Source organism: Lycorma delicatula, chromosome 11, assembly GCF_047948215.1.
Source record: "Lycorma delicatula isolate Av1 chromosome 11, ASM4794821v1, whole genome shotgun sequence".
Taxonomy (NCBI): Eukaryota; Metazoa; Arthropoda; class Insecta; order Hemiptera; family Fulgoridae; genus Lycorma; species Lycorma delicatula.
The window spans coordinates 72,602,345-72,629,254 of NC_134465.1; the positions used below are offsets into that span (position 1 = coordinate 72,602,345).

Sequence of the window (26,910 nt, forward strand, 5' to 3'; positions counted from 1 at the left end):
AGTATTGAAAGATAATATATTCAACTTTTTTAAATTGTTTTTTTGATCAAAAATTAGTGCTGCATTAAAAGGTTAATAAATTAAATTAAGTAGATGTTTTTAATTTTGTTTGTATCACTTTTTTTCTTTTTTTTTTGTTCAAGTCACATATTGACCAACATTAGTAGTGCACTTTATCGTAAAAGAAAAACTCGGAAAAATCGTGAAGGTATTAAACCTGCATCTTGTTAAAAATTAGAAAACGAATGCTGAAAATAATTGTAAATAGATTACCACACCAAAATGAGTTACAAGTTCTCTAGAATGTACAAAGTATATGATATTTCTTCTTATATTTTGTAACTGATTTTTTGAAAATACTTGTTACTCTTATATCATAATAATCCAATGTCAAGCAGTATGATATAAAACAAATAAATGTTTCATATTACTTTTGATGCAGATATTGTAATTTTATTATTTTAAAAATTTCCATTAAATGTTTTTGAAAAACTTAAAAATAATGGGACTACCAAAGGACACCCTCTATAAAATCAATCTATAGAATAATAAAAATGTTGGGAGAATGAATTTACTCTTTGCGAAGTATGTATACTCTTCATTAAGTTTGGTATAGTGCATAAATAAAAAATCAATTACATATGGGTCAAAAGCTACTAATATTTTGACTTTTTATGAAGTCAAAATATAAAACATTATGTTACATTTTTATGTTGTATATTGTAAATTTGACAATGTAATTTTTTATGTTTTTGTAATATAAAGAGTACAGTTACAGAAGAAAAATAAATTGCATATAAAACATTGTTCTTAAATTTGGTTGTAATCAGTGTATAAATTAGTTAATTAAAATAGTTTATATTTTTAAGTGAACATAATATTGTTACATAGAAATTACAACCAGATGTTTTTATTTTTGGCATGAAGTCAAATTTTTAAAAAAATATTCTTATGGCTGGCTGTGATATTTTTTGGCTTCAATTGTACTCTATATTTATATTTAAAGAGTAAAGAAATTTCTAAAAATAAATAAATGTTACATTGCACATCTATGCATGTTTTATTTTGTGTTATGTAAATATTTAAAAATGGAAACTTAATCTAATGCATAAATAAAAAAAAAAACAAAATTGATTAGATAATATTATGATATATTTTACTTCATTTTTTTTTCAAGAATGTTGTTCTAATAATTGCCGTATCTAATATGTTTTTTAACAGTGTGAATTATGTATTTTATTTTATTTAATGCTGGAGATGTATGCAGTTAAATATCTTACAAAGTGTTTTTTGGTACCAATTATACAATAAGATTGTATAAAAAAGAACATAAAAAAGTAAAATAATATTAAATATTATTGAAAACTTGTTGATATAAAAATCTAGGTCTGGAGGAAGAGATCAAAATATTACTTACAGGTAATTAATTGAACATCTCCAAACTAGGACAGGGAAACTGTCAATTGTCTCCTCTAATTTACTACAAAGTGGAATATCATTGCACTGCTGCTGTTGTTTGTGTTTTCTAGTATCAAAAATGCCTTAGTTCTTTAATAATATAAAATACTGGGAAATATCAGTATATTTTCCACATTGAGTAAAAATAGAGTTTTAAAACACATCACCAGTTTTCTTTTAGCAAAGTTTCATCATATTCTCTGCAAGACAAACCCAGACGTGGTAGTATACACAGATGGGTCAAAACAGCCCGATACTGTTGGATGTTTATTGTTAATGACCGAGTTTACATACATGTTTGGTCTACCTGGTCTTAGATTGTGTTTACTGCTAAACTGTACACTATATAAGTAAGGCTTTGAATATCGTTGACCCTAAATATTGTCATATCCTTATTCGTAGCAAATCGTGTAGTCCTCTCTAAGCCTTAGAAAATTTTTATTCCAGACATCTTATCATCGCCAAAATCTGCAATGCAATCACCGGGTTGAACCATTGTAACACAGAAGTGAGTTTCTGCTGATTTCCTAGCCATGTGGGAATTCCGAGTAATGAGCGTGCAGATTCTACTGTTAAAGATGCATGTAGTCAACCCATCCTTCACTACCCATTTACTACATCTGACTTTATTAACCATGTCAAACATGCACTTTGTGTGAGATGCCAAGATGGCAAGACGACTGGATTGTCATAGTTGAGAATAAGCTTCGCTATATCAAAGATACTGTGTTGCCTGGGATTCCTCCCACAGGAAAATTTGCAAGAGGAAGTGGTCCTCTGCCAATTACGGATAGGGCATACGAGAGTTACACACGGGTACGTGATGTCAGCAGAAAACGCACTGCTATGCCTATGATGCAAGTGCCACTTGACTGTGCGCCACATCCTTGTGGATTGCATATGTTATGTGGCCTTGCATCTTAAATTTAAATTTTCCAGGAGTTTTCATCACATCCTGGGCAATAATAAAGAAGTTTTGGACCAGGTACTTTTATTTCTCCAATGTGTTAATGTTTTACATATATTTTAATATATTTCACATTTTGGTTTACCGGGCCATGATAACACGAAAATGTTTTTTGCCCACAAAAAAAAATAGAGTAGAAATGCTCACATCTTCACACTATAGGTTATACTAATAGCCCTTTTTTTGGATTATGAATATATTTTACCCTTCCCCCACTCCACCAACAGCTGCAGCATGTAATTAATTTAGCGGTTGAAAAATATTTAACGATTATGGTTCAGTTTTCATAGTTTTTCAGCATCCTTACATGAAAAATTATTCTGAGTGCTTAGAACACTAGAAAACACTAGTGCTTAGTAAATGTGTTCTCTCTGTTTGTTTATTATCGGTAGTGAAGTATGTGTTAGTTCTAAGAGCCTAGAAATTACTAGGAAGTGCAAAGTGACTTGGAGTATGTTGTATGCAGTCCATTGATTTTTAATTTCTTGTTTTTTTCTTCTCTTCATTCTATTTAATTTTGTTAAAAACAATCTTTGTCTTTACTGAATGAGATAACTACATTAAAAAAAAGCAGCTCATTAGCTATGTACTACCCCCACAACTTAACAGCTAATGTAAATTAAGAAGACTGGGAGTAGATTATATCCAGTGATCTTCATGAAACTGTTAATTAAATGTGGCTTTGGTTATTGAAATGTTGTAGTAGATTCATTCCTTTTAATTACCAGGATGCTACTCCTTGAGGTATTCCATTTGTTATAGAATCATCAAGTTCTTTAAAATTGTATTCTTCAGTAATTGAAAGTCAATTATTTAAAAATTCCTTTAGGATCTTTTAATTTTTTATAATTGTGTAATTAATTTTTTTGTTTTATTTAACCAAATTTGTTTCTATTTTTTTCTTTTAAAGTTGTTACTCAGATTTAAATGTTTTTACTTTTAGTCTTAGGAATTTCATGCTCCTAATTTATATTTATTTATTTTATTAATTTTATCTATTCATTTATGTGACTATTTGCTGATAAAAAGTCAGTGGTGGAACCTTTATTCTTTCTCCTCTATTGATTAAGATTATTTTTTTAAATAAAAAATTCCTTGACTGATAAGAATTTGAAGCCTGAATCCAGTATTTGGACGCAGAATTGATTCCAATTATTTTGTTTTTTTATTTCTTCTTGATCCCTAGCTGGTGTTTGGATTGCATCGTCTCCTAAGCCCGTACGCTGCTATGGTATTGATTTCATTAACAAGATACTTCTATGCAATCCATGGCCGTTGTCCTGGCCTCATTAAGGGTTAGCCTGTGGTTTTTTATATCATCATCAATCCGCTTGATCCACCTTTTCTTTGGAGCTGTTCGTTGGACTCTCCAGTGGGTGCCAGAGGAGTTTATTTATTTTATTGAGGTCACTCAACTCAAAGAAAATAATAAATAAAATAATTGGAATTTTTGGTCTTATCCGTCAGTTTTTTTATACTTGTAAAGTTGATTTAAATTGAGAGATCCACATACTAATTGTTTTAATTGTAGCTGTTGATGAATTTGAGTTATATTAAAAAATCCTGAATGCTGTTTGTTTTATTTTACACCCATTAGTTATTTTATTCAAAGATTTTATTTAAAGAACAATATAAAAAGATGATAATACGTAGAACATGTTATATATATTCTTTTTCAATAATATGACATATAGAATGCTATCGTGCAGGAAATGTACATTTTGGTGATTTCTTTACATTGAATGTGTGGTTTTATAGTGGTGGAAATATTTTGCTTTGTATTATTTTCTCATTAATATAAGGCAAATTTAAATAAAATTATCATTTTTAAAATGTTCTGTTTATTGTGTAAATATATTTTTGATAACAATTTTTTTACGTAATGTATTTATAACTAGTTCATTGTATAAAAAGTAAAATCTTTAAAATTAGTTTTCGATTAAATTTATCTCTTGATTTCTGGTAATTATTTTTTTTTTTGCAAAATTAAATCATAATGTGTATGATAGCATGCAAATTAGTGATACACTTTTTTCATTAATGAAATATGAGTAATTGATTGTTTTTTGATATAAAGTATTATTCATTATTGATAGCATGCAGATTAGTTATACACTTTTTCATTAATGAAGTAAGAGTAATTGATTGTTTTTTTATATAAAGTATTACTCATTATTTAATAGACGTTTAAAAAATAAGGTTTTCAAATTGACTCGCTTGTATTTTTTATAATTGTTAAAAATCTTACTCTTGACCTGATTGACCAATTTCAATAATTCTTTTTTGTTATGAAAATGAAATTACTATCTTGGTCTTGCTTTAAGTTTTACCCAGATAGGTTAAGTGGAAAGTAGTAATTTAAATGAAAAATTACATTATTATATACACAAATTAAAAACAGTTTTACATTTAACTTTTATTATCATTGCTTAATGTTAGATTTAGTATAATAATATGTAACAGGAAGGCGTCAGCATTTCTGTTATTCAATTCAGAGTGTTTTCTTGCAACAGTTTTAAAGACATAGGGTAAAGAATTAATTCATTTTATCTTATTACGATGAATGTCTATCCTTAGCTCACACTCAGAAACAACTCTTTACATTTTTTCTTTGCATTTCTTTTTATATTTTGACCATAACACATTTGTGTTTCTTTGCTTTCTGTTTCTAGTAAATATTTGTGTTTTATATATGAAACTTTGTGCTGGGTTTATCTTGTATGGAAGTGAAGTACGGATTGAGGCTTTTGAGATGTGATATGGAGAAGAATAAAGAATGTAAGATGAACAGATAACTGTGGATTGAGGAAGTAATGGGCAGGATTAAAGAAGAAAGAGCATTTTTGTGGGAAATACACAAAAGAAAAGCTCCTGCTTAGTAGGACATGTGATAAGAGGAAGTGGAATCTTGATAACTACATTGGAAGGAAGAAGAAGGTTGAAGTTAATAGATAAGGTGATGGATGGAAACTACCATGGAGCAAAGACGAAGGCTTGGAACAAAGATGGATGGAGACAGCACTGGTGTAGGGGATTGCCGCTAGGCAGAACACCAAATAATGATGAGAGATTGTGTTTGTCGTAATTTTGTTTTTTTTTTGTAAATCTATCCATATTTTAAGCAAAAAAACAACCTTTTTGTATAACTTGAAAGAATTATTTGGTTATTTTAGGGTAAATTTTATTTTTAACTAGTTTTTTAAAAGTGAATTTTTTTTCTCATTGTTATTGTAATAAATAAGCATAAGCATTAAAAAAGGAGTAGTATATTTGAAGTATCTTTTGTGTGTTATATTTTGACATAATTATGGAGTCGGCCGTGTATTTTTTTAATGGTAACATTTATTAACCTAATGAATTCATAATCGCCTGGATAATTTTTTCAGAACAATAATGATATAAAACCAAATTTTCAAATTCTCCTTTTCCTTTAAAATTGGTTGGATTATGAGAGATTTTTAGAAGAAAAAAAATATCATTGATTAAATTAAGTGAAACAGCCATTTTGAACATGTAGTGTTATTGAATGAATCCAGGTACATACCTATTTTTGTTTAACTTGAAGATAATGTTGTTAATATTGTACCTTGTTTTACTAATGATTTGTCAAATGAATTTTTAATTAATTAAAGTAATGAAGGACCCTGGGCAAAATGTAGACTACCTCTGTTTGTGTTGATGTAGTTCTGTTTGTTAAGTTCTCTATGCTGAGGGTACTAAGACCTTAAGAACTATTGTCTGATATTTCAGTTAATTTTCAGTGGATTAACTTGGAGTCTTGTTTCTTGTTCAATGGCTCCACAATTATTGGGTAAATCTGTGTCTCCTAATTCCCCCTAAAAAAAAAGTTTAACAAATTTTAAATACTTTTTTTATTTGAAGCTTTCAATCTTAATTTTCTTATTCTGTTACAGGTTTTGAAACTTGGTAATTTTTCCATATTCATGTTCTAAAGTTTTTTTAAGTAATGATATAAAAAATGATATAATGGTAAAAATGATATTTAGGGATATAAATGTGTTAATGATCTGGAAGTTCATTATAAATTTTTTAATGTTTATTTTTCATTGAAATTTATTAAACTGTATAGGTGATAGTATAATTTGATTTATTTATCTTTAATATTACTTGCTCTAATTTTGTCTTACTCCATCATTAAAGAAGCAACTTCCTTTCATTTCATAATATTGAGTACTTAATTGTATTAAATCATTTGAATAATGTGCCAGATTAGTAGAAGTCAGATAAGACAGGATTTTTTAAAATATTGTGTTTCTTATATTTAAAAAGTTTTCCTTTTGGAAATCTCTGCTTTGGATTTCTTTCTTCCTCTTTGTTCACTGTAAATGCTTAATTTAATAGAGGGGGTATGTACGATCAATGAGTTAAGATTACTTAATGGTGTTATTTTTATATGTAAGTTTAACCTTTTAATAAAAGGGATTGGAACAAACCTCCAAACATTTAATTCATAGCTGCTGAAGAAGCTATATAGTCTGTCTAGTGTTATAAATAATGAGTAACTGATCTATCTATCTTTCATAATGATACTGTATTCAGTTAAGCTTTTAGAGTGAAGAATAAACAAACATTTATGTTAGTGATTTCATCATGTTTCTGCTACATCTCTTGCGTAAGTGCTGATTCACAACATGGCCATATCTGTATACAACACTATAATCATTACTCATTTATAGTCACTGTATAATTAATTTGTTGTATACTAGTCAATTTAATCAAAAGTTTATATACATTATGTTTTCTCAGTTTTATTAAAACCCTTGATATTTTCATATGATCACTGTTTTGTTCTACTGTTCAATTTGTACCCTAATGTTATTTAAAGTTAAAATAATGCAATTTTTTTAAGTTTACCAAAATGTGAGTGTAAGGTATTCATAAATTTATGTCTGTACAATTTGAGTCATTCCGTTACTTAGACACCTTGTCTGATATCGATTCAACTGATAATATTACATGATCATTAATTGATATCCCCTCTGAAAAAAGGTCACTAAAAAACACGTCATTTTAAATGCTTACAAAAGCAAATTACAGAGTAATCCAATGGTGTTGATAAATTGCTAACATAAGTGGAAGTTGTGCTGTTTCAGTATACAGTGTGATTCACGAGTATGAATCTGCTACTGAATTATGGTTTCCTAAAAAAAAAAAAAAACTAAACCCCGCAGATCAGTTGAAGAAAAAGTTGACAATTTTGATAAAAACTCAATTTATAAAAAAGAATTTTATTTATTGAGAAATGGTTTAACGATGCATTACCTCCTCTGGAAGATAATTCGGTTATTATCTTTGACAACACCCTTATCATTCATGTAAAAAGGAAAGAATTCCATCCGTGTCTTAGAAAAAGAATGATATCAAAATGTGGCTTAGTTCAAAAGGAGTGACTTTTAAAGGATGAACTTAAAGTCCCAATTATTGCAAAAGGTTTCACATATTAAAAGTAATTTTAATGTGTATAAAATTGATGAATTAACAAGATCCAGTGACAAAACCATACTTCAATTACCTCCCTATTATTGTGTACCCAACTCAATTAAGTTAATTTGTAGGACAAACCAAAAGTTACATAGCATCTGAAAATACTGCTTTTAAAATAAAATGGCTTTTTAAAAGCCATCGATAAAACAGGCCAGCAGGAATAGAAAAACTGTATAAAACCTGTTAATGGATACTGTTAAACCAAATTACTGGGAATTGGATATTACAATAGAAAGCAAAATTGGTCCTCCCATTGTATCATAATACTGACAGCACTACAGATTTCTCACAATCAGATGATGAAAACTGAATTGAATATATTTATTCGTTTATTATTATAGAAATTTAATCTAAGATATTAGTGAAATTTTACTGTTTGTGGACAATTGACGATTTCATAACTCTTAAAAAACTCAAATAAAATATAATAGCACTTGGTTACTGAATATTAATGTTGCGTAGTTTCTATTATATGCATCAGGATTTACAGGAGATGCTTATGAATCGGTCGCCTGAACACTCGTACGTGCAGTTTGTTTACTTGAACTCTACATGCTAACTGAATAAGATATGATTAGAAATGTCTAAATTATTTTTTTTTAAATATGAAAATTTAGCAGTGAAGGGCCTCATGTTCAAAGGTAATTTAATTTCCAGTAGTTAGAGAAAAATGACATATTGTACATATATAACATGGAACTAGATCCACATTATGCAGGAGCTTTTGGACTGGTACATGATTAATAATGAGAAATATAGTATTACTGCAGAAATCTCTCCAGCTGTAACAAGAAGTTTGAGGTTTTATGAATTTGCAACATTCTAAACTTTTTCTGTGTATTTACACAGATTATTAGGATGCTCATTATAATCCACTTAAGAACTACCGTTCTTGGCAGAAGTTGAATTAATTCACATCAGGCTAGGGTCTACAAATGGTTAGAGATTGTACTTTCTGTATCAGCTCTTCTTGTTGACATCAATTCCTTGGTGTACATGTAAAGCCTGGTCATCGTAATTAAAGCAGTATGATTTCAAATCTGAAAATGCTGCCGGTTCAATTAGAGTACTTGTTTACCAATTTCATAGCAAATTATCTACACTGAGACAGGTCCATCACCAGTCTCATCTATTTCCAGCTAAATTTTTCAGTTTTTATTTATTCCATTTTTCATATTGATCATTTATAATTTTAATTTCTTCTTAACATCTTTTACTGATCTCTTCTATCATTACTTTAATATCTACTCTTTCCTCTCTTGATATGCCCCAGCCAGTTAGTTTTTCTATTCTAAATTGTCCTGATTAAGTTTTCTTGTATGATATTGTAATTTTTAAACTAATTATTACTTATGTAATGTATGCTTATAATCGTACACCATTTTAAAAAGATCACACGGTGTGTAAAAACATGACGTATAATTAAAAATGCCAGCCAATATATAATGTGTATATTTTTTTATTTAATTTTAACTTGCAGTTAAAATTGATATAACATGTAATTAAAATATACATGTATATATTGTCTGGTGTTTTTAATTGTATGCAGATTTTATACTATCAGTTAAATAGAATAATTTATGTAATTAACATAACTATTTCTTTATAACCTGTTGTAATGAAGATTTTTTTTTTTACTCACGAGAAGTTAAGTTTTTATAGTGTTTTAAAATAAGCATATTTTTTTTTTATGTTCCTTGAACTAATATAATTCTTTATTAATTTTTTTCTTACTTCTGATTGGATCAACCAGTTTTTTTTTTTAATGTAAATTTATTTCATTTAATTTTACTTAAATAGAAGTTATATTAGCAGTCAGTTCAGTAGTTGCTGTAATAACAATTTAAGTGGTGTATTGGCATTCTTCTAGTTTTCTATTAATTAATAATTTTCTATTAACTAATAATATATTATTCGTTTAAAATTCATATAACGTGTTTATATTAAGTAGGTTTGTTCTGTATTTTAATAATATATCATTTCATCTGTCCTTCATGTTAAATATAATCTTCTATTATGTTGTCATTGAGTTATAAACTCTCTTTGATTTTCATTGCTTGAAGGTTATCTTATTATTTGGTGATAAGAATTCTGGATGTACATATTACGTGTTTTACTGATGTTAATGAAATCAAATGTAATCTATTATTTATGTTAATTTAATAAAATTTCTTATTTTTTATAAATAATTTATTTTTTGATTAATTTTGTTAGTGTGATTATTAAATTATGTTTGAGTTAGAAGAATTGTTTGGTGAAGGAAAGGCAAGTATCTGTTGGTATATTTATAATATTAAATAATATTTAATTTGAATTTATTTCTGTATTTTCAGTCCAGAAAATATAGTTTTATAAGTATATTTAATTGATAACATTTTAAGAAATTTTTTAAACATCTCTTCGGTTGGAATATTAGAGTTTTTAAAAGTAAATAAAATTATATTTTCATTAATTTATATGTTGCCTTATATCGGTAATCGATTCTATAATTTGAAAATTGGGATTTATTGTAAATTATATAAAAACACTAGATCTGTAAGACTTCACAGTATTGATCTGGGCTTATAGTATTACAATTTATTGGTATAATTTTAAATTATAATAACTGCATTTAATTATGTCTAAAAATTAGTTTTTTTTTTTTTTTACTGTTAGATGTTCTCTGCTGAAATAAAGGCACTGTATAATGCATTATTTTTATGGAAAGAAATACTTTAATTTATTGCTTTATACAATGAACATTTTTGATAAGATAACTTAATTACGTTTGTAATGGTTTAATAATTAATGCACTCATAATCCATAGACTAATAAGTCATTAATTAGTTTACTATTATGAAAATGATAGATCAATAAATTTTACTCCATCATATATTGTTACACTTGTAATAATTGTGGTATGGTATACTTGTTATTCTTGAGAATAACTAGGTAATTTTGAGGAGTAACTGTTGATTATGTCAGATCACTAAATAGATAAATGTTAAATAGATAGAAGTTAGGTATAAGCCATTACTCGCTTTGCTGTTTGGCAGGTAAAGATAATGATAGCCTCACCTTATAACAGATTCAAAAGAATAGTTGTTAATTAAGGTTTCTCACGGTTTTCTGAGTCTATAATGAGTTTACCTGGTAAATTTGATACCTACTGAGAGCAGACATCTTATTTACCCAGAATAAACAAAATAAAACAATAGGAAGGACAAATTCTGATCTACACAAAGTAGATTCAGCTTAAAATTTGTAGGGAAGTAACGGAAACACAGAATTTGTATAAAAATTAGTTTTTCATTTATTTCATTATTTAACACTATACAAAAAGATTCTATCTTGCATTGACAGCAAATTGAGAAAATTATAATCTTTTAAAATCCATAAGTATTTATGAATTAAATTTTCTAGCAAGCAGAAATATTTTTTTGAATTTTCTCAAAGTTTCCACCAATAATTTTTTTGTGTGCTTGTGAAGGGTTAGATTTGTTAAATATTTGAATCCAAAATGGCCTTAAAACAATCTACATAGTTCATGGGTATTAGTTACCATAACCAAATGGTTGTAGAGACCTGAAATAAATCATCAAGTCAATATGAAGCAGCACAGACATTCTCAAGAATATCAAACATCCCATACAAATTTTACAAGGAAAAATGAGGAGTAAGGTAGTTTTCTTTATTCATGAGGTGGTTGCCTTCTTTAATCTGAGCTGAATATGTTGCGTACTTCAGTAGCCTAACCTACTAAAATGAACGTAATATTAAAAGAAATCTTTATTTTGTTCAGCATAGAAACTCTCTGTATACTGAATATCTTTTCTCTCAGTTGCTGTGGTAAACAGTGGTATTATCACTTGTAGGGCTGACTGTCAGGTGCATTTCAGTGGGCTTAGTTTGCTGATATGCATTTATATTAAGCACAGTAAAGAAATTATTGAAAAACCACTTTATTGATCTCTCTTATTAAGCTTGATGCGGGATGGGCTTATTATTTTTGGAATACCATTTTTGGGGGTGATTTTATCATCTTCTACCACTATGTTTATAGCATCTAACTTATTGACTACATGGCATTAAAATAACCCCAAGTTTTGGCATATTCTTACTTTCACATATACTATTATGAACTCGACTGCATTCACTAATACATTAGTTTGGCAGTACTTTTTTATGCTCTGTGTATGTACATATGCATTTTTCCTTCTTTGCATGGAGTAAAGGAAGTATTATGATTGCGAAAAACTTTGGTTTTCAGATTTCAACGGAAATATCCATTTTGACCATCCCTGAATCCATTTTGACTAGTTTCGGCGTGATATCTGTACGTATGTACATATCTTGCATAACTCAACAAACAATTAGCCGTAGGATGTTGAAATTTTGGATTTAGGACTGTTATAACATCTAATTGTGCACCTCCCCATTTGATTGCAAGTGACTGAACCAAAAGTGTCCAAAAAGATTTGGATTTTGGAATTTTTCTTAACTGCAGTAGTAATCCCTCATTGAGAACTTTTCAACGATATGAAGTGGTACTTATTTTCATTGGTTACAGAGTTACAGCAAAATGAGATTTTTTAATTAATGAAATATTTGAATCTCATAATGGGAAGGGAAGGCACATCGGTTCAAATCAGATTTCATGTCCTCTTTTCTTAACTTTTTCTTTTAATTTAAATATATTGATTTATTCATAATTATTAACCTCTGATTGTAAAAAACTTTTACGATAAATAATAATTCAATATTTACAATAAAAAAAAATTATGAAAAGATATCAGAAGTTATTAATGAAATAAAATTTTATATATTTTTCATTTAAAAAAAATGTGTATATGTAATTTAGTAGGCATAAAGGAAGTTATGTGGTGTCCACATCAGATTATTATAATGTTTCCTGTTTAAATAATTCAATACTTAATTAAATTTAAAGCATATATTAAAATGATAAAAAAATCACAATTCTTATCTACATAAACAATTTTATTTATGATACACACAATTTTATGTTAAGAGTGATTTTAATTACTTTTTTTGTAAAGCATAATTTATATCAGTTTTATTAATTTAAAAAAAAATTAATTTTATTGAGTATGAATTTAGTTTCTTTGAAACATTTTTAATTTGCAGTCTTCATGCATTCTGGTTAAATCCCATCCATTTTTGTATAGACCCTGATATGAAATGTAGAATAATAATAGTATAGAGTAATAAATAATGTAATAATAGTAATGGATGAGTGCACTTAGTAAAAAACTTCACGCTTTTTCATAAAATATTGATTATCAAATACTTTTCACAATTATAGTAAAATTAAAAATATAATAATAGTAATTATTAATAGTACAATAATTTTGTTGTGACATATTTTGTTTTATTAAATTGTATAAATTTGTATACATGCATGAAATATGCAGTCTTCAGCCTGCAAATGCATATGATACCGCATAAACAAATCTCAATCAGCTGAGCAGGTTTAGGATTACTCTCTTATCTTGCTCGCAGTACATTGGTGTGATTTTTTTTTGTAATGGAGATTAAATAATAAAAACAAACAATATGTTTTACAGTTGTTTTGAGTTAATTATTATTACCACATTTTGATAAACTTTGTATGGTTTTGAGCAGTAGTACATTTTGTTAGAAAAGAAAAGAATGCTTATTATTCTTAGACATAGTTGTGCAAGATGTATTTATCAAGTCACATATAACTACTGTATACTTTGTGATCTAGCTAGGTGACCAGATCTTCAACTAATTCATGAACATTTTTGAAACTGTTATGCCAGACAAAAACAATTGACCAGCTCAGACATTTACTCTTGAAAGCTGTTTTTGTAGGAGTTCATAAGTCCGAAGCTGATATTCCCATTTTTAAACAAAATTTGACACAAACTTGTTGCGTTTTTCATCCGTTTTGTGAAATCAATAATGTGTTGAGAACTGAAAACACATCATCGCTCACAGGATGCCACTCTGTGATGTGAGCAAACCTACGCTCTCCTGTTGAGCAGTGGCAGCACTTGTTTTAAAACTTTCTGATACCTCATATATCTAGCAATCATGTCATATTTTCAAAGCAATCAACAAATGATAAATTTCTTGACTACTCTCTTTTGTTAACTTTTTAATCATTTTCCTTGTCATCAAATGATTTTTCAAATGTTTGGATTTAGATGTAATATTGTATGTACTTAGAGACAATTCAAATCATTCTGTACGTACAAAAAATGCAAGTGTAGTGTATGGAACAGCATTCCAGCATCAGTAAAAAAAATTTGCTTTCAATATTAAAAAAAAAAAAATCCATTTATAGTGTATCTTTCTCACCATACACCATATTTTTCTGTGCATGTTGAATAAATATACCTTGTTTACTTGACTGATTAAAACTAAACCATTTAAGGTATTACCGTGTGAACTTAAGTACATAGTTTCAATTTATTTATATTAAAATTTAAAAATATTTTTATCAATATTTATATATAAATTTATTCTGGAGTAATTTATGCTCAATCTTATTTATAAATTATCACTTATTATTTTTTAACAAATTAATTTAGATGATGAATATCAATGTAGATGAAAGTTTTAGTGATATTAAATTATTAATATTAAAAAAAAAAAAAGAAAAGATTTTTAAATGACTAAAGACAATTGTCTTGAAAATAAAACTTAATTTGTTTTATATTGAATTTATTTATGTATTTTATCATAGATTTAGTCTAGGATAGGTTCGATTGTCATTTACAAATTTCCTCTGAACACCCAAATAAATGTAAGATTAACTTGTTTGGTTATTTTGGACAGAGTAGTAATTTATTTAAGTCTTCTATATTCTTAATTCCTTATTTGCTAAATTATAAATATTTCCCTCAGAAATTCACTATTGCCCTAATTGCAAATCTTCCCTCTTTTCTGTTTCTTACCTTTTAAGACTTCACTAATAATAATACTTCACTAATAACTCTCATTGATTAGGAGTTAAGATGACACATAAATCATAAATATGTCTATTTAAAAGCAAAGTATGGATCATTTATTAAAAATTAGAAAAAAGAGACTAGTAAGAGGTAACAGTGATTTTCTTACAATTTTTTATACCTTTAATTTCTTGTATATTGCTGTCGTTAAATGTAATGTAAATTTAATTTTCTTTTTTAGGATTTATGTTACGTCAAGATGTGGATAATATCATAATCATAATCATTTGGTGTGAAAGACCAGAAAATGAAAACTAGGGGTCATTACCCCTAGTTTTTCTTATCCATTATTGCTCGTTGGCATTCTTATACCCACCATTCTTAATTTAATCTATAAGCTTTAATCCTTTCTTTCCTTTTTTCTTTCACCTGTTCTCTCGTTTTTTTACAACTTTCTTTCACTTTCAGATTGTGTCAATCCAATTTTCTTTCCTTATCTGACCTGTATGAAGGATTGCTTCTACTTCTCTTTTCATTAGTAATTGATTTTATTCTGTCCATCTTCTATATCCTACTTCTCAAAAGCTTCAGTTTCATACTCTCCCTCTCTCTTTCTTATGACATAGCTAGAAAAAACAAAATATATGATCGATCATACATGTACAAAATCTCTAGCATTATGGAAATTGCCTCATATGCTTATCTGCACAAAAAAGTTATTTGCATACTATTGTTTCTTTGATGACCTTATGATGGTAAGAAATACTAGGGCTGGGGATCAAGGCAGGTGCTTATATCTATTTATCCAGTCATATTTATAAGCAACACACATGAAATCTATGGGTGTGTGCGATATATGAGTTAAAAAATATTTTAATTGATTATAATTGTACAGTATGCAAAACATCTACTCTTTTTGTTAATTTTGAAGGTCTTTCAGGTTTATGTTGCTTTCCAAATCTTGGTATTTTTTTTTGTAAGTTTCTTTATTCTGATGATGTTTTTCTTTTCTTTCTTATTATTATTATTATTTATTTACTGTGTTTTTTGTTGTATATTTTCAGACTGTTCCACTACTAATAGGTTTGGGTGTTGTCTTATCAACTGCAATTATATTTACATATATTATTAGTAAAAAAAAGTCACCACGTAAAACTTTAGTTGATCCAACAGCCAAAGTAGAATTACCATTAAAGGAAAAAGCTATTATTAGTCACGATACAAGACGTTTCAGATTTGCATTACCTTCTGAAAACCATGTCCTTGGTAATGAATTTTTTTTAAATATTTTATCTGCTATAAATAAATTGAAAAATATCATGTGTATTTGTAACCCATCATTGAAAAAGTGACTGCAGTTACAAATATTACAGTAGAGCTAAAAATATGAAATAAGGTAAAAAAAATTAGTATTTTTATATCAAATTTATTTTCTAACATATTCGTTTATTCAGCTTGAATTTCAATGGGTTATCATTGTTTTGGCATAATATTTAAAGGTACCATAAGGCAACTAAGATAACTATTTAGTTGACTTAAACTGAAATTATAACATAAGTTATATAATCATTTTTTGTTGTAATATTTTTAGCAACTGATTTACACATTGTTAGCAATATGCTATTTCTGAATAAATATTAAAAAATCAGTCTGAATTATATTTTTGTATTTCATTTATCAAAATATGGCAGGCTGTTTGAGATATCAGTGATTTAATTGTTATTAAAAATGTAATATTCATACTTTTTATTGGTAGGAGAGTGATGTAATGTTTCATGAAGAAACCTTTATATTGTATTTATTGTTAAATTTTGAGTTTTAGTTTGCAAAGAATGTGTTAAATTTTTATGTTATCATTGTGATTCTTGTAAAGCTGAAGCAAAAGCCCCCCCTACTTCAGTTAATGTCTTGTTATATCTTAACTCATTATTTTGATTTTTCTTTTTGTAAGGGGGTACTAATATCTTATAATGTTTAGTGTGGGATCGCTTCATGGTAATAACAGCTGGTGTCTTGTGGATCACTGGTTAATTCAGCTTGAATATTAATTTGAGTTATAAGCATTAGCAAGTTATATAAAAATATATACACAGTGATTCCAAACTGCGTAGCAAGCTCTCAGGAGATGATTATATAGTAAAACATAAGAAAAAAAGTTCATATAAACATAAATTGGAAAACAGTTCATTAGCAAGTTTCGACTTGCAAAACATTTAGCTCTGCTTTCTGCTTCTTCTGTGAAATTAAACTGTACTAAAATTCTTGGGTAAATTTGGTGCTTCTTTGTGGTTTTTAATCTAAGAAATTGAATAAAAGTGATCCCAGACGTCTGTCTCACTTAGGTCTTAAGAAAAACAGAGCAAAACATGAAAAGTTTTTATCAGAAATTGCACCTTTTTTAGGTTTGGAATAAAAAAAAATATTGTTAATTTACCAATAAACAAATAAAAATTACTAGTTAACTTTGTAGAGAATTTAATTCTGAGAAAATTTATGGACATGGAAAATTTATAACATCTATTAAAATTTAACACAAATTTTAGAAGTTCAACTTTAATTAAAAATAAAACACACAAACTGGATTGAAAAAGTAATTTTAAACAGAACTATTTTCATCAATGTTTGAACAACATAATGAATAATGAAAACTAATAGAAAACATATCAGTAACAAAAAAATGAATAAAAAGTAGATTTAAAAAAATAAAAATCACATACTTTTTGGTTTTTCTAAAAATTATTAAATATTGAAATGGTTACCTGATAACAGTTCCTCATTGTGGCTGTCATTCTGTTCAATACATACATTATTATTCCTAATACAGTGAAACCTCCACAAAACGGAGCCTCCAAAAAACGAAATCCTTCTCAAAACATACGGTTTCCCAACTCCTGATATATTTTTATATCTCTTCAAGATGGAAAACTCCATAATTTGGAAACTGAAAGGAAACATAGATTTTACTTTTAATTTTACATATTAATCTTGTCCCATTAGACAGAAAGGAAATTAAAAAAAAAAGATTGTATATTCCCAAGATTTGCAAATTATAAATCCAGTAGATGATGATGATGATGATTATTATTATAATACAGTATTATAAATGTTGTTTATCTAATTATACACAGTCACATTCTTGGCTCCAAACTTCCGGCACATAAGCCAACAGTGATTAATAAAATTTAGTAGCTGGCAGCAGCTTATCTAAACAATCCATGTACTGTTGTGAGAATAATTTTATTCAGTGTCTTGAACACCATGGTACGCAGCAGTATAGTTTTCATTTAGTCATAGAAGTAAATTCTTATAGTTTCATGTTCTGTTTGTTTGTTTTATCTGTTGAGAGTTTAAATTCAGCATATGCGTGCCTTTAATTTTAGTTTGCCACTTTAAAAACTGTAACTTATTTTAGTTTTAGTTGTGTGCTTTTTCCTCATTATAAAATTTTGCTCATAATTATGCAGAGAAAAAATACTTGTATGTTTAAAGGACAAAATAGAGGTTGTTAATTTAATTTCTAAAACAAACATTAAAGAACTTAGTGAAAAGTTTTATTCTGGAAAAACACAAATTTACAACATTTAAAAAAATGTCTTCCTTGATTTTATCAAGGAAAAGAATGGTTGAAGGGTGAAAGGAATGCTAATTGTAGACAGCAGACTAAAAGCAAAAATGAAGAAATATCAATTTTATTTAAATGGTTCACACAAACAAGATCAAAAAGTCTTCCTATTTCGGGGCCTATCCTGCAACAGCAGGCGAAAGAAATTGCAGCTAAGTTAGGAGGTACTACATTTAGTGTTTTAATGGATGGCTAGAAAAATTTTGTATGAGGTATTCTATTTCTTACAATTAAATTTGAGATGATGCTAAAGATTCAGACCAAAAAAAAATATTGGTAATTGTAAAGAAACTGGTTTATTTTTTCAAGCTTTACCAAATAAAACACTATGTTTCAAAAATGAAAAGTGTATTGGAGGCAAACATCCAAAGAAAGACTGATTGTTTGGGTGTGTGGTTTTGGGGATGGCACGTTACTTAAACCATTGGTGATAGGTAAATCTATGGAAGCCTCAATGTTTCAAAAATGTCGTTCAGTTTCCAAAGGAAAAAGTCTGCTTGTGTGAGATTGGGAGATCAAGGTGGTCATTTTACTGGTCTGTTTTGATCAATCCATTGCTTACTAAATGTGTTATTTAAATTGTTCATCACATCACAACAGTAATGAGCAGGTGTGCCATCATTGAAAAACCACATCTGCACTCTATCTGCTAATGGAATATCTTCCAAGATTTCCATCAGATTTGTTTGCAAAAAATAGAAGTATTACTCTCCATTGAACCTTGGCAGTAAGAAAAAAGGGGCTTTGAGATTATGACCAAGACCTTACAGCACATTAAACGAAAAAATACATTGTAGCAGTCTCATGGGAATCTTGTTCTGCCCAAGTGTGAGTGTTTCAATAATTTACAATGCCATTTCTTATAAAACAGGATTTCATCAGTAATTAAATTATTACTTATGAGATCGGTATGATGTTCACATTATGTAATTATCTATCAACAGAATTTCATCCATTTATTAAAATTAGGTGGTAATAACTGTTGTCTACATGTTGTATGGAATGGGTATAATTGTTTGTTGCTCCTGTAACATTCACCATACACTTGATTGCAAAACATGAAAGCGATGTGACAACCTTCTAGTACTTGAGGTGGGAGATACTTGTACAGCACTCAAATTGCTTCTTCAGCGTTAGCATTTCTCACAAAACATTCATGACCAACATTGAATCATAGTGGTTTAAGCATAGCTGTTTCTCAAACTCACCTCCCCAAAGCCTCAACTGTTTTATTATCTGGAACTGTGAAAAAAAATTTGTAATATCACCCATTGTGAATGACTGACTGAACAATAATAGCATAAACACTGCTCAAATGAATATTCAAATGCTAGACACTAAACTTAATTGTTGATCAGCTGTTATTGGCAACCTATGAAGAAATTAAAAAAATTAATATGTTTTAGAAGGATGTTTTTCAAATTTATTTTTTTAATTTAGCATTTTTATACAAATTGTTGTTTAAAATCATATCACTTTTCTGATCCAGTTTGTAATTAAAGTTGACCTTCTCATATATTTGTTTAATTTTAATAGAGTTATTTACATCGATTTTCACAGAATTAAATTCTCTACAAAGTTAACTGGAAATTTTTATTTTTTTTATTGGTAAATTAACAAGTTATTTTATTCCAAACCTAAAAAAGTATTTTTTTGACAAAACCTTTTTGTGTTTTACCCCATTTTTCTTAAAACCTAAGTGAAATAGAAGTCTGAGACCACTTTTATTTAATTTCTTAGATCAAAGACCATAAGGAAGCACCAATCACCCCTCAATTTGTACCCCAAGAATTTTAGTATGGTTTAATTTCACAGAGGGAGCAGAAAACAGGGCTAAATGTTTCACGAGCTGAAACTTGCTAACAAACCGTTTTCTAGTCTATGTTTATTTGTACTTTTATTTTTTTCTTATTTTTGGCTATAAATTCACCTTTTGAGAGATTGCCATGTAATTTGGAATCATTTTTTTTATAGTGTATTAAGAGTTATTTTTAAACAGTTTTTGAAGTAAATATGTTTTTAATTGAAAATAGTTAGGTTATCAATTCTTTTGAATCTTTTTATACTTAGGGTTGGACAATGAATCCATGATCTCAACTATTCTTTTCCTTGTGTAATTCCTTCATAAAAACCTTTTAAACATCTTCAACCAACTTATCACTCTATCCTGTTGTTTCTGTTTATTGTTGTTACTCCATCCTCATGTTTTTTAATCTTATTACTCTTGACCGTTATTCTTCTTATGTTTTCAAAGTAATGCCACCTACTCCTCTCAGTTTTCACTTTTAATTTGCTCTTAGAAATTCTCCAATATCCTCATTTCTGACATGAATCCTCTTTTTTTATTATAATTTCATCACCATAGCTTTATACTTTGTGGTAGTAAATGTTTCGACAAATAATATAGAATTGGCTCAGAGCATGTTTTATATTCGCTTCTGTAACATCCTTTTGGTACGTTTCTGTTGCACTGTGGACTTCTCACACCCATGAAAAAGTCTCTTTGTCAGTCAGATTTTCCTTCCTACTTTTTTGGCTTATTCTTAAATTTCTCTTTGTAAGGAAAACTCTATCTCCTTCCAATATTCAACTCATAACTGTATTTCTTCTTCTTATCTTCTTCTATTCATAATAACTGCCCTTCCAATTTCTCGGCTTAATTTTATCCCCAAATTCTTAGTACTTTCAGTCCATACATTCAGCTACCTCATTTTCATTTCCCCTCCCAAATCACTAGATCATTTGGAAGTAATCAACAGTTTCTTTTATTTTCATTTGATATATTTATCTCTTTCTATATTTGATCATAACTTTATTAGTAAGAGATCAAGATACTGTCCTATTTCAATCCTTTTCTTTATATGTTAAACAAATTAGATTTCTTTATTGCAATTCTCTTTTACTTATTTTCACAAACATAGGTTCAGCCATTCTCTTACTTTTCATAGCATCTTTTTTTTTGTTGCCTTTTATGCTGTAGCCTATTATGAATACTGCCATATACTTCCTCAGTATTAATGAAGATGATTCAAGTCATAAAATTCCTAGTGAGATTCCACCACATACCTTGCAGCAAATATATATGTATTATTTTTTTTATTTTGATTTAAAACAGTCTGAAATAATTTTTAGTAAAAGTTGCTGTGTAAATAAAACTTAAAAATGATCAAATTTGAAATGTAGTAGCTGCGATATTAGATTACAAAATGCTGCTTTTTCTAGTGTTAAATGTGTGTGTAAAAGAATCTCTGTAATTTTTTTTTATATGCTTGTAGGTTTACCAGTCGGTCAACATATATTTGTGTCAGCAACTATTGACAATGAAGCAGTTATAAGATCGTATACACCTGTAAGCAGTGATGAAGATCTGGGTTATATGGATCTCGTAATTAAGGTATGAATTCTGTTTGTCCATTGTCATAAATAAAATTGATAGACTTTGTAATTCATAAAATAACTATTTGAATATATTTTTAATTATTTTTTATGATGTGCTATTTTAAATTTATTGTGGCAGGAATTTAAAAATTAGAGATCTTTCAATAAATCTCAGATGAGTTGCTATAAAGGTGAGATTATATTTGCGTGTGTTCAAACACCTAAACACACACACAAATGTACACACATACACTTTTCAATTCATAGATCTCTTTGTAGAGTATGTATTTATTTAATGTTGCCTTATAAAAAATCTAAAGTTAGATCAGAGCATCTTCTGTACCTTCCAATCACTGATAGCATTCTGACATTTAAAATGAATGAAAATTTGTTAAAAATGATTATACCATAGTCTGTTTTCTTTCTTCTGTATATTATCCCTGCCACTTAAATATTTTTAACGTGTTCATGTACATATACGTACATAAACTTTAAAATATGCTTGTGTGAAAAATTGTTACCCTAGAAAAATTGACAATATCTAAATTAAAGACCATGAAATTTATGTGGTATTTATGCATTTTACCTTTATTAATTATTTAAATCTTAAAAAACTTATTTTTGGTCATTGAAGTGTTGTTGTTTTACTAAAACAAATAATTAAAAAATTCTTCCCTTGTAAACACTTCAAAATGTTAAAGTAGAAAATAATCTGGAGGAGCAAGATTGTGTGAATAAGGTACACAGTCTTGCTAATATCAAATGAAATTATCCCAAAATCCATCGTGAGAGCAGTCCTTGCTAGTACAGTGTCCTGTTAAAAAGAAGATTATGATTTAGCTTCCCTAGTAATCCGTGTAGTGATTGGGATTAATCTTTCTGTTTTGAGATGGTCAGTATATTTAAAAAATGTTCCTTATTCTTCTAAAAAAAGAAAGAAATTGCAGCCATGATCTATTCTTATTTTTTAGATTTTTAGCCACCAAAAGTTAAAAGCACCACCACCAATGTTATTTGGTCACAGAATTCTAGTACTGTTAACATGTTCTGTCTCATTGACTTGTTAAAAAAAAAATCATTTCTAACAATCCAGAATCAGTTTAAAGATGTCCACTCAAGTTTTACTCTCCTCCACATTCTCAAAATTTCAGTTCTTGCAAAACTATTTCTACTTTATGGTCCAAAAGTTTTATTGCGCAAGTAAAGCAGACACTCGCTCAGTATTTGCATCATATATTATTGAATTTCTGATATATTATTGAATTTTTTTTTCATTGGAAAATTAGAGTTTTCCAATGAACAGGGACTGTATGGCAGTTCCAAGTTCAACAGAAGAAAAGATACTATACCTATCATTGACATATTTCCATAAAAAATAAAGATTTAAAAAAAATTGTAATAATATTAACATTATGATCCTGTAACAAGTTAATAGATTGGGAAAAGATCTATAGCGTGACTTTAAAAAAATTTTCAGTGAATGCATATGATAATTATCATTATTTTTAACTTACTTCAAATGATACTTAATTTTTGTATTTTCTTTCTTTTTATTGTAAAAGGGGGACTAGAGGTTTTATTATGATAAAAATAATCATTTGTTATAATAAAAATTATTAGATTAGTCGCATGCTAAATAATTGTATGATAAAAGATTTATGTAAGTCTGAATCAGTTACTTTATTGTTTAATTAAACAAGTGGTTTTCTAAAATTAACAGTGAAAATCTGATTTTATGGTAAAAGAAAAAAAAATGAAATAAAATTGCTAATATGTACATCAAAATGTGTTCTTAGTTAAAATATTAGCTTTTCTTCAATAGGCTGAACTAGCATTGCAAAATTTTAATATTTGGATGCCAGTTTATGTGAAATAGAAACAATAATCCATCTGCAAAGTATAAAAAAAATTTTAATAAATTTGATTATTCACGTGTCTCTCTTAAAGTTGTTTCTCACAGGAGGCTTCTTGTGGAAGAGCGGTTCAAAGTTTTAGATGGAAAAGGTAGTATTGTGACCCATTATTTTAAAGGACATTGAAAAATAAAAGTTTTGACATAAAAAATTCAAGCTATATCAACCCTAACCACAATGGTGAATATTTAATATTTTTTACTGATAGTTTCAGGTATGGCCTACAATACTTTCAAAGAAATGGTTTATACAGAAATATAGTAGATAGGTTTGTGGTAGATAGTGTTAAGAGTTACTGTAGATCACTTTTGAAATAGCTTGAAAAACAGTAAATGGCTATCATTTTGGTTAAGAGTTGCCATGTTTGACTTTATGTCAACTTTTTATTTTTCAATGCCCTTTAAAATGATGTCACAACTCATAGGGATTTCCTGGGTGCTTGGAGTTTTGTGGTGTCATACCAAAACAAACAGTTTCAAATTAGAAGCATTTCCTAAATTTAATTTACCAGTTCAACTTTTGAAGAATTATTTAACGGTTCTCATACTTTGTTAATTGATATGTATATATAAAATGATCTTGTTAAAATATATTATGATGTCACTGCTTTTTATTTGACAATATAGTGAGTTTGGAAAATCTTTATGCATGACTTAATCTTACATTTTTTTTGTATGTAAATAATTTTGAAGATGTGCTTGATGACATATTATTTACAGTTGACGCTTAGATTCATTTGATAAATGTAATTATTTCCAAAATATACGAGTATATTCCCTTATGGGAAATATCTTACAGTTTGTTATTAAAACTTTTGCAAAATAAAAAGTTATTTAAATCTGTTAACGTTTGGTTCCAAAAAATGGGTGATTGGAAAAATATAATTGTTGTGGTGTCTTTAAATGCAGATCTTCTCAAATGACTTTTCACCTCTTTGATTATAGGATTTGAATTTACGATTTGCTTTTTGTAGATCAGTAAAACCAACTGCTGTAACTTACTGGATGAGCTTGAGAAAATTATTCTTTTTTAAATGTGTAGGTATCTATGCATTTTCTGCTGTGTGAAAACAATTCTGTGTAATCAACTGATTAATTTTTTTAACAACTGATCAAGTCCAAGAATGAATATCTATATAAGGAGTTCCTTTATATTATCCCCACAAGTGGCTTACATGAAGAAATGTAAAAAGTAGCTCAAAGATTAGGCAACCAAAAAATATGTAATTCTTTGGCTTAATATTAAAAAAAAAAATTTTTTTTAATACTATATAAATAAGAGATAAATATTAAAAATTAAAAAACAACTGCCAAAAAAAAAACACTGATTTTTAATATAGGATAATTAAAGAGCATATACGAGTGACAATTTTGTATATAGTATAATTTTTTTTTCAAATTTTGTTAAATTTATTTAAACATATATATGTATACATATTTATAATTTATTTAGCCTGTGACACTCCCGGTAACGTAAGGATTGCAACATTATAATGGCCATTTTTTTATCAGAAATCTGTAAATGTCTGTTAAGTCAATTGCGCAGCACTTCCTGAAAGCTTTATGTTAAGCAAATTTTAACCTCACCTACTCAACAAATTTTAAGCAAGATAACCTTACCATAATGATAATTTTTTTTATGGCTGTTAGTGTAGTTTTTTCTTTTTTAATTTATGGATGTGAAGTAAGGAAAGAATGTTAAAAGACAAAACTGCACTTTTAAGATTTTCAAATAAAATTAATTTTAAGATTCCTGTGGATCATCATTTAAGTAATTCTAATTGTAATTTCAGTGCATATGTAGGCATTTATTTATTGGTGGCCAATGAATCTAGGAATGAATGCTACTTAAAATTGATTAAAAAAAAGTATTTTTTCCCTGTTGGCACTTCACTTATTTTAAATCTTTGAATTTAGTTTGTTTAGCTGTGACAGTATTTAAATTGTATAGTAACTTTTTCTATTATTATTATTTTATTTATACTATTTATTATTATTCTATTTTGTTACAGGTATATTTTAAGAATGTCCATCCAAAATTTCCAGAAGGCGGTAAATTGAGCCAGTATTTAGAAAACTTAAAAATAGGTGATACTGTAAGTGTTCGTGGCCCTTCTGGGAGACTTAAATACTTGGGAAAAGGAAAGTTTTCAATGAAACTTCTTCGTAAAGATCCTCCTACTTTGGTTAAAGTAAATAAAGTCGCTATGATTGCAGGTATTTTTCGTTCAATAGTTTGTTTAAAATATATTTAGCAAAACATACAATTATTGTTAATAAATTTTATGATAAAGTGTAAATATACATTTATTTAGTTTCTCAAGTGAAAACATAGACAGTTTTTGTGAAACTTGTTAAAAATATTTATACTCTATAATGGAATTTATTAACAGGTATTATTCTTTAATTTTTATTTTAATAAATGTTTTATGTTGTTATTTTAGCTCACTAAAGAAGGAAAATAAAAGGGGGGGGGAGACTTGCTTCGTGATAAAAATTTGCACATATTTTTTCAGAAATCAAGGAATTAATTCACAGTATAATCTATGATTCCAGTAGTTTTAGGATAGGGATAAATTATATTCTTTGCGAATATCTCCATGAAAAAATTGTTCTCTACTGCTCCCTTTAATTTTTGACCTTGCTGTGCTTATTAATTACTGAAAGAATAGTAAAAATTAACATATATGAAAATTTTTCTCACTCCACTAGTTTTTTTTTTTCATTTTTAATTATAAATCTAAGGATTTTTTATTGGCATATTATTCTTCAAAGTTTATTTTATAGATTATTTATTGTGTGACTCATAATACGTTTTTAGTGAAAAGTGTTTTTTTCTTGTAGGTGGTACTGGTATCACGCCAATGTTACAACTGATCCGATATATTACAAAGGATCCAAATGATCATACAAAAATGGCTTTATTATTCGCTAATCAAACTGAAGAGGATATCTTATTAAGAAGTGAATTAGAAGTAGTTGCTACTAAATATCCAGAGCAGTTCAAATTGTGGTATACTGTTGATAAACCAACTGAAGGTGATATATAATATTTGATTATATTTATAAACATGTGTATTTTCATGAATTTCTATTTACATAGTACAATTTCTTATCATATATTATGCAGCATGTTTTTAAAGTAAGTACC

At 27.8% G+C, this 26,910-nt stretch overlaps 1 protein-coding gene across 4 annotated transcripts in view; it reads left to right on the plus strand.

Moving 5' to 3' along the window:
- Nucleotides 1-26,910, plus strand: part of LOC142332556 (NADH-cytochrome b5 reductase 3-like) — a 57,970-nt gene that overhangs the window by 20,148 nt on the left and 10,912 nt on the right. For 3 of the 4 annotated variants that reach the window (XM_075379011.1, XM_075379012.1, XM_075379013.1), the window contains exons 3-6: nt 15,912-16,113; nt 21,745-21,863; nt 25,772-25,976; nt 26,604-26,798. In XM_075379011.1, the coding sequence (XP_075235126.1) occupies nt 15,912-16,113; nt 21,745-21,863; nt 25,772-25,976; nt 26,604-26,798 (721 nt within the window). Of the gene's footprint in view, nt 1-10,015; nt 10,196-15,911; nt 16,114-21,744; nt 21,864-25,771; nt 25,977-26,603; nt 26,799-26,910 lie in introns of those variants that run through there. The other variant, XM_075379010.1, reaches the window with a different exon arrangement.